At 48.0% G+C, this 11,751-nt stretch overlaps 1 protein-coding gene across 1 annotated transcript in view; it reads left to right on the top strand.

Moving 5' to 3' along the window:
- Positions 1-494: 494 nt before the first annotated feature.
- LOC121580904 overlaps positions 495-11,751 on the top strand; it is a 20,061-nt gene continuing 8,804 nt past the window's right edge. The window contains exons 1-19 of the mRNA XM_045222616.1: positions 495-579; positions 1,123-1,189; positions 1,328-1,456; positions 1,548-3,688; positions 3,922-4,576; positions 6,304-6,396; positions 6,522-6,656; positions 6,828-6,921; positions 7,067-7,214; positions 7,327-7,377; positions 7,990-8,164; positions 8,410-8,543; positions 8,769-8,937; positions 9,062-9,290; positions 9,873-10,011; positions 10,468-10,600; positions 10,918-10,998; positions 11,170-11,319; positions 11,624-11,698. Of these exons, the coding sequence (XP_045078551.1) occupies positions 1,151-1,189; positions 1,328-1,456; positions 1,548-3,688; positions 3,922-4,576; positions 6,304-6,396; positions 6,522-6,656; positions 6,828-6,921; positions 7,067-7,214; positions 7,327-7,377; positions 7,990-8,164; positions 8,410-8,543; positions 8,769-8,937; positions 9,062-9,290; positions 9,873-10,011; positions 10,468-10,600; positions 10,918-10,998; positions 11,170-11,319; positions 11,624-11,698 (4,770 nt within the window). The 5' untranslated portion in view covers positions 495-579; positions 1,123-1,150. The remainder of the gene's footprint in view (positions 580-1,122; positions 1,190-1,327; positions 1,457-1,547; positions 3,689-3,921; positions 4,577-6,303; positions 6,397-6,521; positions 6,657-6,827; positions 6,922-7,066; positions 7,215-7,326; positions 7,378-7,989; positions 8,165-8,409; positions 8,544-8,768; positions 8,938-9,061; positions 9,291-9,872; positions 10,012-10,467; positions 10,601-10,917; positions 10,999-11,169; positions 11,320-11,623; positions 11,699-11,751) is intronic.

Here is an 11,751-nt window from a genome sequence, read left to right as displayed (position 1 = left end):
TGGTGAGATAAAATGCACTGCAAGGTGGAGAGAAGGTTCCAGGAAGATAGAAATCAATGGGGGCATTGAAGATTTCTCCAAAAGGAGTTACATGGAATATTGTCACAAGCCGGACCACCCTCTCAGGCCCTAGAGCCCATGATGAGAAGGAGATATGGAGAATTGAAAGAAGGAAGAAGTGGAGCTTTGATTTGTGCCATTGTCAATGTACTATTTTCATTTGGATGGATTGGGTTAGTTTCCTGTCACGATGATGATTTATTTTTTTACCTTGTTTTGGTTCAACAACCATCCCAGTTGGTGGCGGCAATACACCTTTTTGGATTGTAGTCCGCCATAAAACCCACAGAAGAAGAATATGGTGTACAAACAAATAACAACAACAGGTGGCAGTAAAGGTGTAAAAAGGCGACCCATGGGGATTTACGTGAAGGCGTTGGAGAGTTGACGTTTACGGTTTTATAACATATTAGCAGCGGAATCCTACTCACGTTTGAATGAAGAACAGGCGGTTGACGTTTACTCCTGCTGCTGGTTTGTTTACTTCATTCAAATACATTTTCTTTAGCAAATATTTAGGTAAGTAGCTGTTCATATTAACCACATGAAATAGCTCAATGACTTATGTACAGCGCTTTGTAGCCGAATAATTTAAATAGGGTCACGTTTCATAACGTTAACCATCTAACGAGGGGGTAACGTTAACTCTAGCTAACGTTAGACACTAGCTAGCTAACGTTACACAAATGTCCCCGTGAAGTTCAAATTCTGCATGAGCTCTGTCCTTTAACACAATTAATAATAAGGCTCACGCGTAGGCTGCATTAGGCTAATTTTACGTCAACGTTATATCTTTCATATCTTCTATAGTTAATCGCTACTTATCATTACCTACATCAGGAAGTGTATCTATCTCCGCCGATTCTGTTGCAAAACGTTTCTTAAACGGAACGTAAACGGGAGGGACTTACAGCGAATTCGTCCAATAGACGTTTTGCAAACGGAAGACTTTAAACGAGTACACCCCAGCAATTTTGTCCAAACGCCTCCTAGCCAGGCGAGTGTTGGTAACAGGTCTGATATGGCTCCAACAATTATACCAGGTTGTTTGTATTCTGACAGTAGTAGCCCAGCCACACAAGCCTTCATCATGTCCACGAGAAGATCGCATACATTTGCCGAGACCATGGTAAGATTTGCATTTCATACATGTATTATGAAGGTACCAACCAGAATGTTCGACCATAATTGTGTCGCTAACATTAGCTAGCTAGCTAGCTAAATTGTTTATCAATAACTGGATGATGGCTTCTCTCAATGTACCCAGCCTTCAACAAGATCTGGAGAACGCACCCCATTGAGGTGTGTCCAGAATGAAATTGCGCATCTCTCAACCCCATCTTCTAGACTCAAATCGAGATCAAGGTCGGGCAACAATATCCTCAAAACACCCAAGGTATGATGAACAGCCAAGCTATGGGCCTATGGCTCCCATTCACTGAACTATTGTTAGAAATTGTAACTTTACCTTATACTTCTCCCTACAGAATGATGGTGTGTTCATCTACCCAGATCGGTTAACATATGGCCCTCAACCAGCTGAGGTCCAATGCACCCCTAGTGTTCCAAAGCCCAGTGATAAAACTACTACCAGTGATACAGCTCCTACCACTGAGGACACAGCTGTTGATACAAGATTTGGAGACATTACCTTCAACTCCTTCATCTGTGCTGGGGGTGAGGTTGAGGTTTCAGACCCCTCAAGGGTTGTAGACGAAACCATCATCCTACCCAAAAATCAATTGAACATCTCTTCTCTTCCTGGCTATGAAAATGAAAACACATGTCTCTCTGACAGTATGGTTACTCAATGCTGCGACAACCATGTGGATCACGTCTATTGTGATTTGGAAAACGATTTGGCCACAACTGAAGCTGATCTATCCTTTAATGGGGGTTCAAACACCAGTCTTAGTGTTCCACAGTTCACAGATATAGCCCACATCACTGAGACTGTCACTGGCGGACAGGAAGATGTAACATTTAAATCTTTCATCTGCACCGGAGGGGAGGTGGAAGTTTCAGAGGCTTCCAGGGTGGCACATGATACTATAGTCCTACCAAAGGATCAGCCTGCAAGCCACCATCAGCCATACAATGACAGTATATATCCAAGTGTTATAGTAGATGACTTGGACATGCAGTCCATCGATGACCGCGCAGATCACCTCTATTGTAATATGGCCGCCTCTAGTGTAGACCTTTCCTTCAAAGAACCCACACATTGTAGTCTTCAAAGTAGTACTTTGAAATCCATAGAGCTGGTTCATAACAATGACGAGTCAACTGGTGTTCAAAATGCCATTGGCGGACAAGCAGATGTGACATTCAAATCCTTCATCTGCGCTGGGCTTGAGGTTGAAGTCTCAGAGTCCACCAGAGTGTCCGAAGACACTATCCTCCTACCTGAGAATCAGACTGTGACCAGTCATCTACTGTACAACCACAGTGTCAACCCAAGCATCATAGAGGAGCAGTCCTCCGATCATGCAGAACACCCTTATTGCCATGTGGAAACTGAAGGTGCCGTGTTAAAAGCGGACACCCCTGCCATCAGTGAGCCCTCAATGGGAAATGCATCCTTAAGATCATTGAAGGACCTGGATGATGTCGCCTGTCAGCTTTTCCCTGAAGGCCCCAAACAGGGTTCTTCTCTCCATGCTGAAGACAGCGTCCTGGCTCCATCTATACAGTTGGAATCTGATAGCTCCCATTGCAATGAGTTTGGAGCCTCGGCCAGGAGCTCCACACCTGTAGATGAAGACAACCCATCGATAGTCTCTCGCTCCCATTCTCATGGTTCATTGCAGGAGTCCAGTGGGGCCAGAGACAGCGCGCTGGGTTCAAGCAGTAACGCTCCTCTTCCCTCCAACACTACAGACGACGCGAGCTCTGAGAACATTGCTGACGTGTTGACTGAGCTACCCGAGATCCCCTCTGTAGCGAGGTGGGCCGGCGGTGGTGATGCTTTACAGTTTGAGCTCTTCAGCCCCGTTCTTAGCGCAACCCCCATGACCAGAAGAGGGGGCGTTCAGAAATTGTCTTTTGCCCAAATGGAGGATTCCGCTCTGGAAACCGGCAGGGGCTGTGTCCCCATCAACTCTGCGGAGGGTAGCTTTGTAGTCCCGGCCAACCCAGACAGCCGACTCTGGGCGGCCGTCCTGGAGAGCCCCATGCCTCTGCCAAAGTTCAACTCCACGGCAGTGGGTGCCGCATCGATCCGCAAGCCCCCTCCTTCTCCAGAGACTGTGGAGATGAGGCCAGAGGTGGATGTGCCTCGTGTAAAATCCCAACCCAAAGTGGAGATGGGTCTTTTTGATCATTTACCAGGGTTGGTTCGTGAGGAGCCCTTGCAGCAGCAACTCATCCAGATGGCTCAGCTCCTCATCCTGGCATCGGGCAAGATGGACGCTGTTAGCAACCCTGCCCTGGCCCTTACACCCGCTCCCGCCCCTCCTGTAGTGGGCACTACAGCGGGCACCGTGGCTGTAGAGTGCCACAGCATGTGTGTTGGCACCACTCCAGTGAGGCGGGCAGACCGCAGTGCCAACACCTCTGGTCAGTTTGAGAGGAAGAGGGAGTTCTCGGTGTCCGACGCCTGCACCAGCACCGACTCTCTGCTCTGGAAGTGAGTATCGGACTGTGTGTTTTTGTGAGTGAGAACTGTGTAAAATGTTCAGTATTTATGTCATATGAACCATGTAAACATAGTTTTTTGGTGTTTGTTTGTCTGAGAGAAGTGTGCACAAGCAGCGTTTGTGTGTATATGAGAACTGTGTGATTGACTATTTTCTCCCTGTATCTCTCTTTCTCTCTCTCTCTTTCTGTCTGTGTCTCTGTCTGTCTGTGTGTGTGTGTCAGTCTGGCCCCTGGGAGCCTGTGCGGGGTCCCCAGACAGGAGCTGGAGCAGAGGCTGACCTCCACTCTCATCATGGTGGAGGCCCTGGTGCAGCAGCTGTGCACAGCCAGGGGACAGGGCCACTCTAGGGGACCCGGGCCCTCAGAACTCAGGGACAAGCTGGTCCAGACAGACCACACTGAGCTCAGCCAGACGGTAACCTACAAAGACCTGTATGTGACGGCCCTGGAGAGGATCAAGGAGCTAGAACTGGACCAGACCACTCTACAGAACCTGGTCCACAGCATGCAGGACACCAGGAGCACCATGACAGCCCTGAGTGGAGACACTGAGGCTGCTCTCAGCAGCATGAGGCAGATAAGATATCTGGTTAAAGAGGACCAGCAGAGCCTGGCTACACAGTATGGTCAGATGAAGTCCCTGTATGAGAAGTGCAAGGAGTCCCAGGGCAGGATGGTGCAGAAGGTGCGAGACACCCTGCAGCAGAGAGAGGACATGAGGAGACGGATGGAGGAGGCTTTCACCGCCAAGGGCCACGCCTTCAGTGTGACAGAGCAGCTGAGGGCTCACTGCGCCATGCGTATCTCTGAGCTGGAGGAGAGTGTGGGTTCTCACCAGGAGCTGATGGCTGCCCTGACCAAGACCTACCCAGAACAGGTACCACATTATTTATATATATATATATATATATACACTGCTCAAAAAAATAAAGGGAACACTAAAATAACACATCCTAGATTTGAATGAATGAAATAATCTTATTAAATACTTTTTTCTTTACATAGTTGAATGTGCTGACAACAAAATCACACAAAAATTATCAATGGAAATCAAATGTATCAACTCATGGAGGTCTGATTTGGAGTCATCTTCAAAATTAAAGTGAAAAAACCACACTACAGGCTGATCCAACTTTGACAATGTCCTTAAAACAAGTCAAAATGAGGCTCTGCAGTGTGTGTGGCTTCCACGTGCCTGTATGACCTCTCACAACGCCTGACATGCTCCTGATGAGGTGGCGGTTGGTCCTTCCTGAGGGATCTCCTCCCAGACCTGGACTAAAGCATCCGCCAACTCCTGACAGTCTGTGGTGCAACGATACAGGATGGACAAGACATGATGTCCCAGATGTGTGCTCAATTGGATTCAGGTCTGGGGAACGGGCGCCCCAGTCCATAGCATCAATGCCTCCTCTTGCAGGAACTGCTGACACACTCCAGCCACATGAGGTCTAGCATTGTCTGTGCATTAGGGAGGAACCCAGGGCCAACCCACCAGCATATGGTCTCAGGATCTCATCTCGGTACCTAATGGCAGTCAGGCTACCTCTGGCGAGCATGGAGGGCTGTGCGGCCCCCCCAAAAGAAATGCCACCCAACACCATGACTGACCTACCGCCAAACCCGCCATGCTGAAGGGTGTTGCAGGCAGCAGAACGCTCTCCACGGCGCCTCCAGACTCTGTCACGTCTGTCACGTGCTCAGTGTGAACCTGCTTTCATCTGTGAAGAGCACAGGGCGCCAGTGGCGAATTTGCTAACTCTTGAGGTCCTCTGGCAATGCTAAACGCCCTGCACGGTGTTGGGCTGTAAGCACAAACCCCACCTGTGGACGCCGGGCCCTCATACCACCCTCATGGAGTCTGTTTCTGACCGCTTGAGCAGACACATGCACATTTGTGGCTTCAAGCTGGAGGTCATTTTGCAGGGCTCTGGCAGTGCTCCTCCTGCTCCTCCTTGCACAAAGGCGGAGGTAGCAGTCCCAAGGCTGCTGGGTTGTTGCCCCTCCTACGGCCTCCATCGCCTCCTTGATGTACTGGCCTGTCTCCCTGTAGCGCTCCATGCTCTGGACACTACGCTGACAGACACAGCAAACCTTCTTGCCACAGCCGCATTGATGCTGGGTCCTGATGAGCTGCACTACCTGAGCCACTTGTGTGGGTTGTAGATCTGGCTCATGCTGCTCACTCAGAGTGAAAGCACCGCCAGCATTCAAAAGTGACCAAAACATCAGCCAGGAAGCATAGTAACCGAGAAGTGGTCTGTGGTCACCTTTTCACCTGCAGAACCAGTCCTTTATTGGGGGTGTCTTGCTAATTGCCTATAATTTCCACCTGTTCCCTATTCCATTTGCACAAACAGCATGTGACATTTATTGTCAATCAGTGTTGCTTTCTAAGTGGACAGTTTGATTTCACAGAAGTGTGATTGACTTGGAGTTACATTGTGTTGTTTAAGTGTTCCCTTTATTTTTTTGAGCAGTGTATAGATATAGATATATATATATCTCTCACATACGTACATACAGTCTGAGATCAGGGCTAGAGGCAATTTACCTGGTTCCCGGCTTATGCTTATTTGTTTGCCCGTGTGTGTCCTCACTCAGGTTACATTGAACAAGGCCTACGTGGAATCCCTCAACTCTGCATCGGAGCTCTTGAGAGGAACCATGAGCGAGCACGCCAGTCTGCATCAAGAGGTACGTGTTAACCTGTAGGCTACATTGCCTTGTCAGGAGGGAAGCAAAGGGATCAAAAAGGTTGCAATGTATGTGTTGTGTTTTATTCTGTACGACGTGTGTGTAAGATGTCATATTCTCCCCAGCTGAAAACCGCCAGGCGTCTCCTCCAGAGGACAACTCCTATACTGGTGAAGCTGAATGAGAAGGCAGCCAACGCAATAGGAGAGAGAGACCAGCACCTCTCAGAGAGAGACCAGGCTGTGGAGGAGAGAGAGCAGGTCTGACCTCCCTTTCTCTCTCATCTTCCTCATCTCCCACACCTCACAATGTCTCTACTACCTGTTATATTCACTCTATTCTCTGTTCTTATCTTCTGTAACTCATCAACTCGTCTCTCCACAATGTTATGGCTTCATTCTAATGTGTCGTGGCTCACTTCTAAATGACAGATCCAAGAGGAACTGGACCAAACCTACCTGAGTCTCCAAGATGCCAGACAAGAGATTGGGGACTTGAATCTGCAGGCCACTATCATGAATTCAGGTAGGAATTGAAACAAAACATTGAAGATAGCGTTCGAGTTTCAAGTGTTCTTGTGATAAGTTTAAAAATAAGTGATAATATATTCATTTTCTAGCATTGTCACTCTCTCGTTTTTGCTGTCGCTCTCCCTCCCTCCCTCTCTCAGAGTTGGGTGTTCTGCGTCAGAAGCTGAGTGAGGGAGAGGAGGAGCGGGCTCAGCTGGAGAGGAAGGTCACGGAGCTGTCTGCCACAGTCTCCTCTACCCTGGCCTCCAATGCCTTCCTAGAGCAGGCCCTGGCTGCAGAGTCCACCAAGTCGGTTCAAAGTTCACTCTAAGCTGTTATGGTGCTTCAACTATGGCAGTTGTCAATTTAAAATATAGATTTTTTTAAATAGAGAAAAATAACCTTAACTGTGTTATTTCAGGTTGCAGCAGTCATGGCAAGAAATCCAGCAAGCTACCGACAGGGCCAACCAGTAAGTGAACTCCCCAGCTACCTCATTTCTGTTATTAACACTACTATTTAAATCAGTACTTTACAGTTGAAATGGGCTATTCTGATTTTAAAAAATGTTTAGCCCCATCACATTGCAGCTATAAAGATGATTTAACTAAGACACATACCTTTAGCTATTTGTAATCAATAATACACATTGGTTTAATTATTAAGGCATGTTTAGCCATTGAGTTTAATTAAGCAATAAGGCATGAGAACCCGGGGATAACTCCTGTGTAAGGGATGTTCTTAGGACCGAATCAAGGCAGAGGGAACAGATGGAATTCTGAGTGTTTACAGTTTCCATGGTGAATAATTAGTTTCAAGATCAATCCTACTGGCGCAGGAGAAATCACATTTGTAAAATTATACATTGTTGCAAGGTCGTAGAGGCAGACATTTGGGTTTATACAACCCCCAACTGTTGCAAACCAAATAGTAGCATGGAAAAAGTAATGGGCTGCAGGACAGTGGAATTATGACATTAACACGTCATTCTATTTTGCGGGAGTTGTCCCACATATCAACCAATCAGCATCCAGGGTCCAAACAACCTGTTTTATAACATGAATTGAACCCCTCCTGTGTCCAGGTTGGAGGGTGCGTTGGTCCAGTCAGAGCAGCGTGTATGTGAGCTGTCCCAGGCTCTGGCCCACAGCGAGGAGCAGCTGATCCAGCTGCAGAGCCACTCCCACAGCCAGAGCCTGCAGCTGCAGAAGCTCCATGAAGTCCGCAAGCAGCTCAACAGCGTGATGGAGACGAACGAGGTAGGGGGACCACTGGATCGCTCTCTGCAGTGCTGGATGTGGTGGGGCTTTTTCTCTTGCTTTTTTCTGTCTGTCTTTCTCTGCTCCTTACCAGTCTCTCTCTCTCTCTCTCTCTCTCTCCTTCTTTTACTCTGTATATCTCTCTCTTTCTCTCCTCTCACTCTCTCTTCCTGTGTGCTGATTCTAAACTCAGCCGTGATGTGCGCTGTGTGTAACAGCTCTGTACCTCCTCATCTCCTGTGTAGTTCCTACAGATGGAGAATGATATGGCCAGGGAGCAGGTGGTGGAGAGCGAGGGGACCCTCCGGGCTAACCTACAGGGGCTCAGGGAGAGGAACATCCAGTGTGAGGACCTCAAAGGAGCCCTCAGCCAACTCCAGTAAGACCCATCACTAGTACCACTCACTGTGGAGTCATATTACATTTAGTTATTAGAAATAATAGTTTTAAAATTAATTCTTTGAGTTGAGCTGTGATGTGTTCTGGGGGTGTGTGTGGGAGGGGGGTTGTCTCGTTTGACTACATGGGACATGGTTATTACAAACAATTGAACAATTGTCTTGAGCTGATCTGGTGTGTGTGTGTGTGTGTGTGTGTGTGTCAGGGCTGAGAGGGAGGCGTTGCAGGCAGAGTTGGAGGACAGTAAGGCCAGAGCCCAGTTGGTCCAGTTGGACCTGGCAGAGCAGCTAGCCCAGGCTGTTACTGATGTCACCCTGGTACACCACACACTGAGACAACTGACCAACGATGTTCACACTGCTCTGACCACCAAGGTAATCACACACACCCTGGTACACCACACACTGAGACCGCTGACCAACGATGTTTACACATTGCACACACCCTGTACTAGTCCGTAGAAGACCCACTCTGTCCTGGTGTGTGGTGTTATTTCAGAAGCCAGAGGCCTGTGGTAAAGACGAGGTGTCCCAGCCCTCCCTCCACTTTGCGCGTCATCCCTCAACCTCCTTCGTGGACAGCATCATGGTAGCCATCACCACTGACCTGGCACAGGCCAACGACACACAGCCCCCCTTAGACATGACAGAGGAGCCACAAGCTGAAGGGTTGGGCAGCGAGATCAGTGCCTTCACCCGCCTCGCCCCAACACCTAAGAAGTGTCAAGGTGAGGCCTCCATCGCATCTCCATGCGTTCCCCCTTACTGTTAGCCCCAGGTTACTGTTAGCCCCAGGTTACTGTTAGCCCCAGGTTACTGTTAGCCCCAGGTTACTGTTAGCCCCAGGTTACTGTTAGCCCCAGGTTACTGTTAGCCCCAGGTTACTGTTAGCCCCAGGTTACTGTTAGCCCCAAGTTACTGTTAGCCCCAGGTTACTGTTAGCCCCAGGTTACTGTTAGCCCCAGGTTACTGTTAGCCCCAGGTTACTGTTAGCCCAGGTTACTGTTAGCCCCAGGTTACTGTTAGCCCCAGGTTACTGTTAGCCCCAAGTTACTGTTAGCCCCAGGTTACTGTTAGCCCCAGGTTACAGTTTTCAGTGAAGTATATGGGTTTTGTTCAGTAGGGTACACTGTAGCAAAACTTTACAACAAAAAACTAAAATCTGTGTTCATATTGGACAAGATCATGTAGCACCTCCCCTGTTTCACTGTTTCAAAATGTTTAGTACCTACTGAACACAACCCAGTTGTTTGTCTGTATTGATGTGTCCAGGGCCCAATCATTAAATGCCTTCCCTTCCTGGTCTCTAGTGGTGCCTCCAGAGGAGGAGCAGAGTAGCGTGGTGGAGCTGCTGGCAGACCTGGCTAACACCGTCTCTGAGCTCAGCTCTGCCATCACACAGCTACGACAGAGCAAGGACACCGAGCAGGAGGCACTGAACAACACCATGTAAGCACTGTGACGTGTGTAAGGCATTTATTTTGTGTTGAGATGTGACGCTTACAATTTCTCCTTTAATTAAGCATTACATTATTTTATTATGTGTTTTATTTACCTTTCTGGTCTCCCTAAGTCAGTGTTTCCCAAACAACAGCACATTTTTGTTATAGCCCCGGACAAACACACCTTAGTCTCCAGCGAGGGTTGATGATTAGTTGACAGCCAATCCGTGTGCTGTTGGGGGGTACTGGAGGACAAGTAGGGGAAACACTGCCCTAAGTCAACACAATAGGAGGAAACTCCAGGGTTTCCCAAACTCTGTCCTCGTGGACCCCAAGGGGTTTGCATTTTGCCCTAGCACTACACAGCCGATTCAAATAATCAACTAATCATCAAGTTTGATGGATAAAAAGGCGTTTGGGAAACGCTGAGTAAACATAACCAATAATTGTGTTGCTATACAAGTTGTGGGCTGCAGGGGGAGCAGCAGGCTCAGGCCCACAGACACAGGGCTGAGGTGTCCGAGCTGAGGGGCCAGCTGAGCCGTCTCCAGACCCAGCTAGACCGGGACCAGGTGGCTCTGCAGAACAAGGCCCAGGTGAGACACTACACTGCTCTCAGATCAGACCTTACAACTAAAAAAAACTCCAGTTTTAGTTACATTTAACTGTTCACCTGCCTTAAATCCTGTATTTGTGAGCATATTGGCAAAGTGCTGCCAATCAATGTTCTACTTGTGCATTATAGATTATTTGACTGCAAAATCTAGAGATTTCTTATTACTTTCTTGGCTACAGGACATGAGACATATCATGTCTGATTACTTGACTGACATGGTATTTTGGTGAATAGTGGTCCGTGTGAGTTCTGTGTAAGACTGAGGCTGAACCCAGGTCATTTGTTCTGTTTTACCAGGAGATTGACACTATGAAGAGGATCTGCAGTGAAGTGAACGAGGCCAGGGAGTTTCTTTACATGCACAAAACTGAGAACAAAGTAAGGGACTGTATAGGTTTTTTACAAAAAAACATTCACTTTATTACGTCTTCCTAAAAGTTCAGTTCTTAGGCAACGTTTTATCCTGGTAAATTGTCATCTATATGCCATGATGAGCTTCCATGTAGCCTATGTAACGTTGCTGCTGTGTTCTGTATTTGTGCTCTGTAGGAGCTGCGTAGGGAGGTGGCGGAACTGCACCGCTCTCTGCACCAATCACAGGTGGAGTCCCAGGCTCTGAGGGACGAGTTAAGAAACACCGACAACCAATCGGCGCACAGCATGCATTCCATGGACGACAAGATCCGCCTACTGAAAGAGGTACAATCCAGACCATAGGTTGACTATTATCCCTTTAAGAACTGCTAGGGCTGTCCTATGGTGTCCATGTCCCTGCTGTCCCCAAACCTAGACACTGGCTGTTCTGCACAAATATGTTTCCATCTGAATGCTCCACAGTGCCTTACATGACCCAGCCCTGGGTTGTTTTACATCGGCCACCATTACATCTCACACACATCCCCTCACACCGACCCTGCAGCCTTGAAAGACCAAGCAATCCTCTCCCTCCAACACTAGTTGTCTTTGACACGCAGTAGGACCTTAAACGCTGTCTCCTCCACAGGTGGAAAGACTAAAGAGGACTCTGTTGGAAGCAGAGGAAGGAAGAGTAAAGCTTCTGGAGAGAGCCAAGAGACATGTAAGTGTCTATACCATCTGTACACAAGTTCCTACAATGCTTAAAGTTACAAT

This window comes from Coregonus clupeaformis, chromosome 1, assembly GCF_020615455.1.
Source record: "Coregonus clupeaformis isolate EN_2021a chromosome 1, ASM2061545v1, whole genome shotgun sequence".
Classification (NCBI taxonomy): domain Eukaryota; kingdom Metazoa; phylum Chordata; class Actinopteri; order Salmoniformes; family Salmonidae; genus Coregonus; species Coregonus clupeaformis.
Note: the sequence above shows the minus strand (reverse complement) of the source record. Positions and strands in the feature narration are given on the sequence as shown.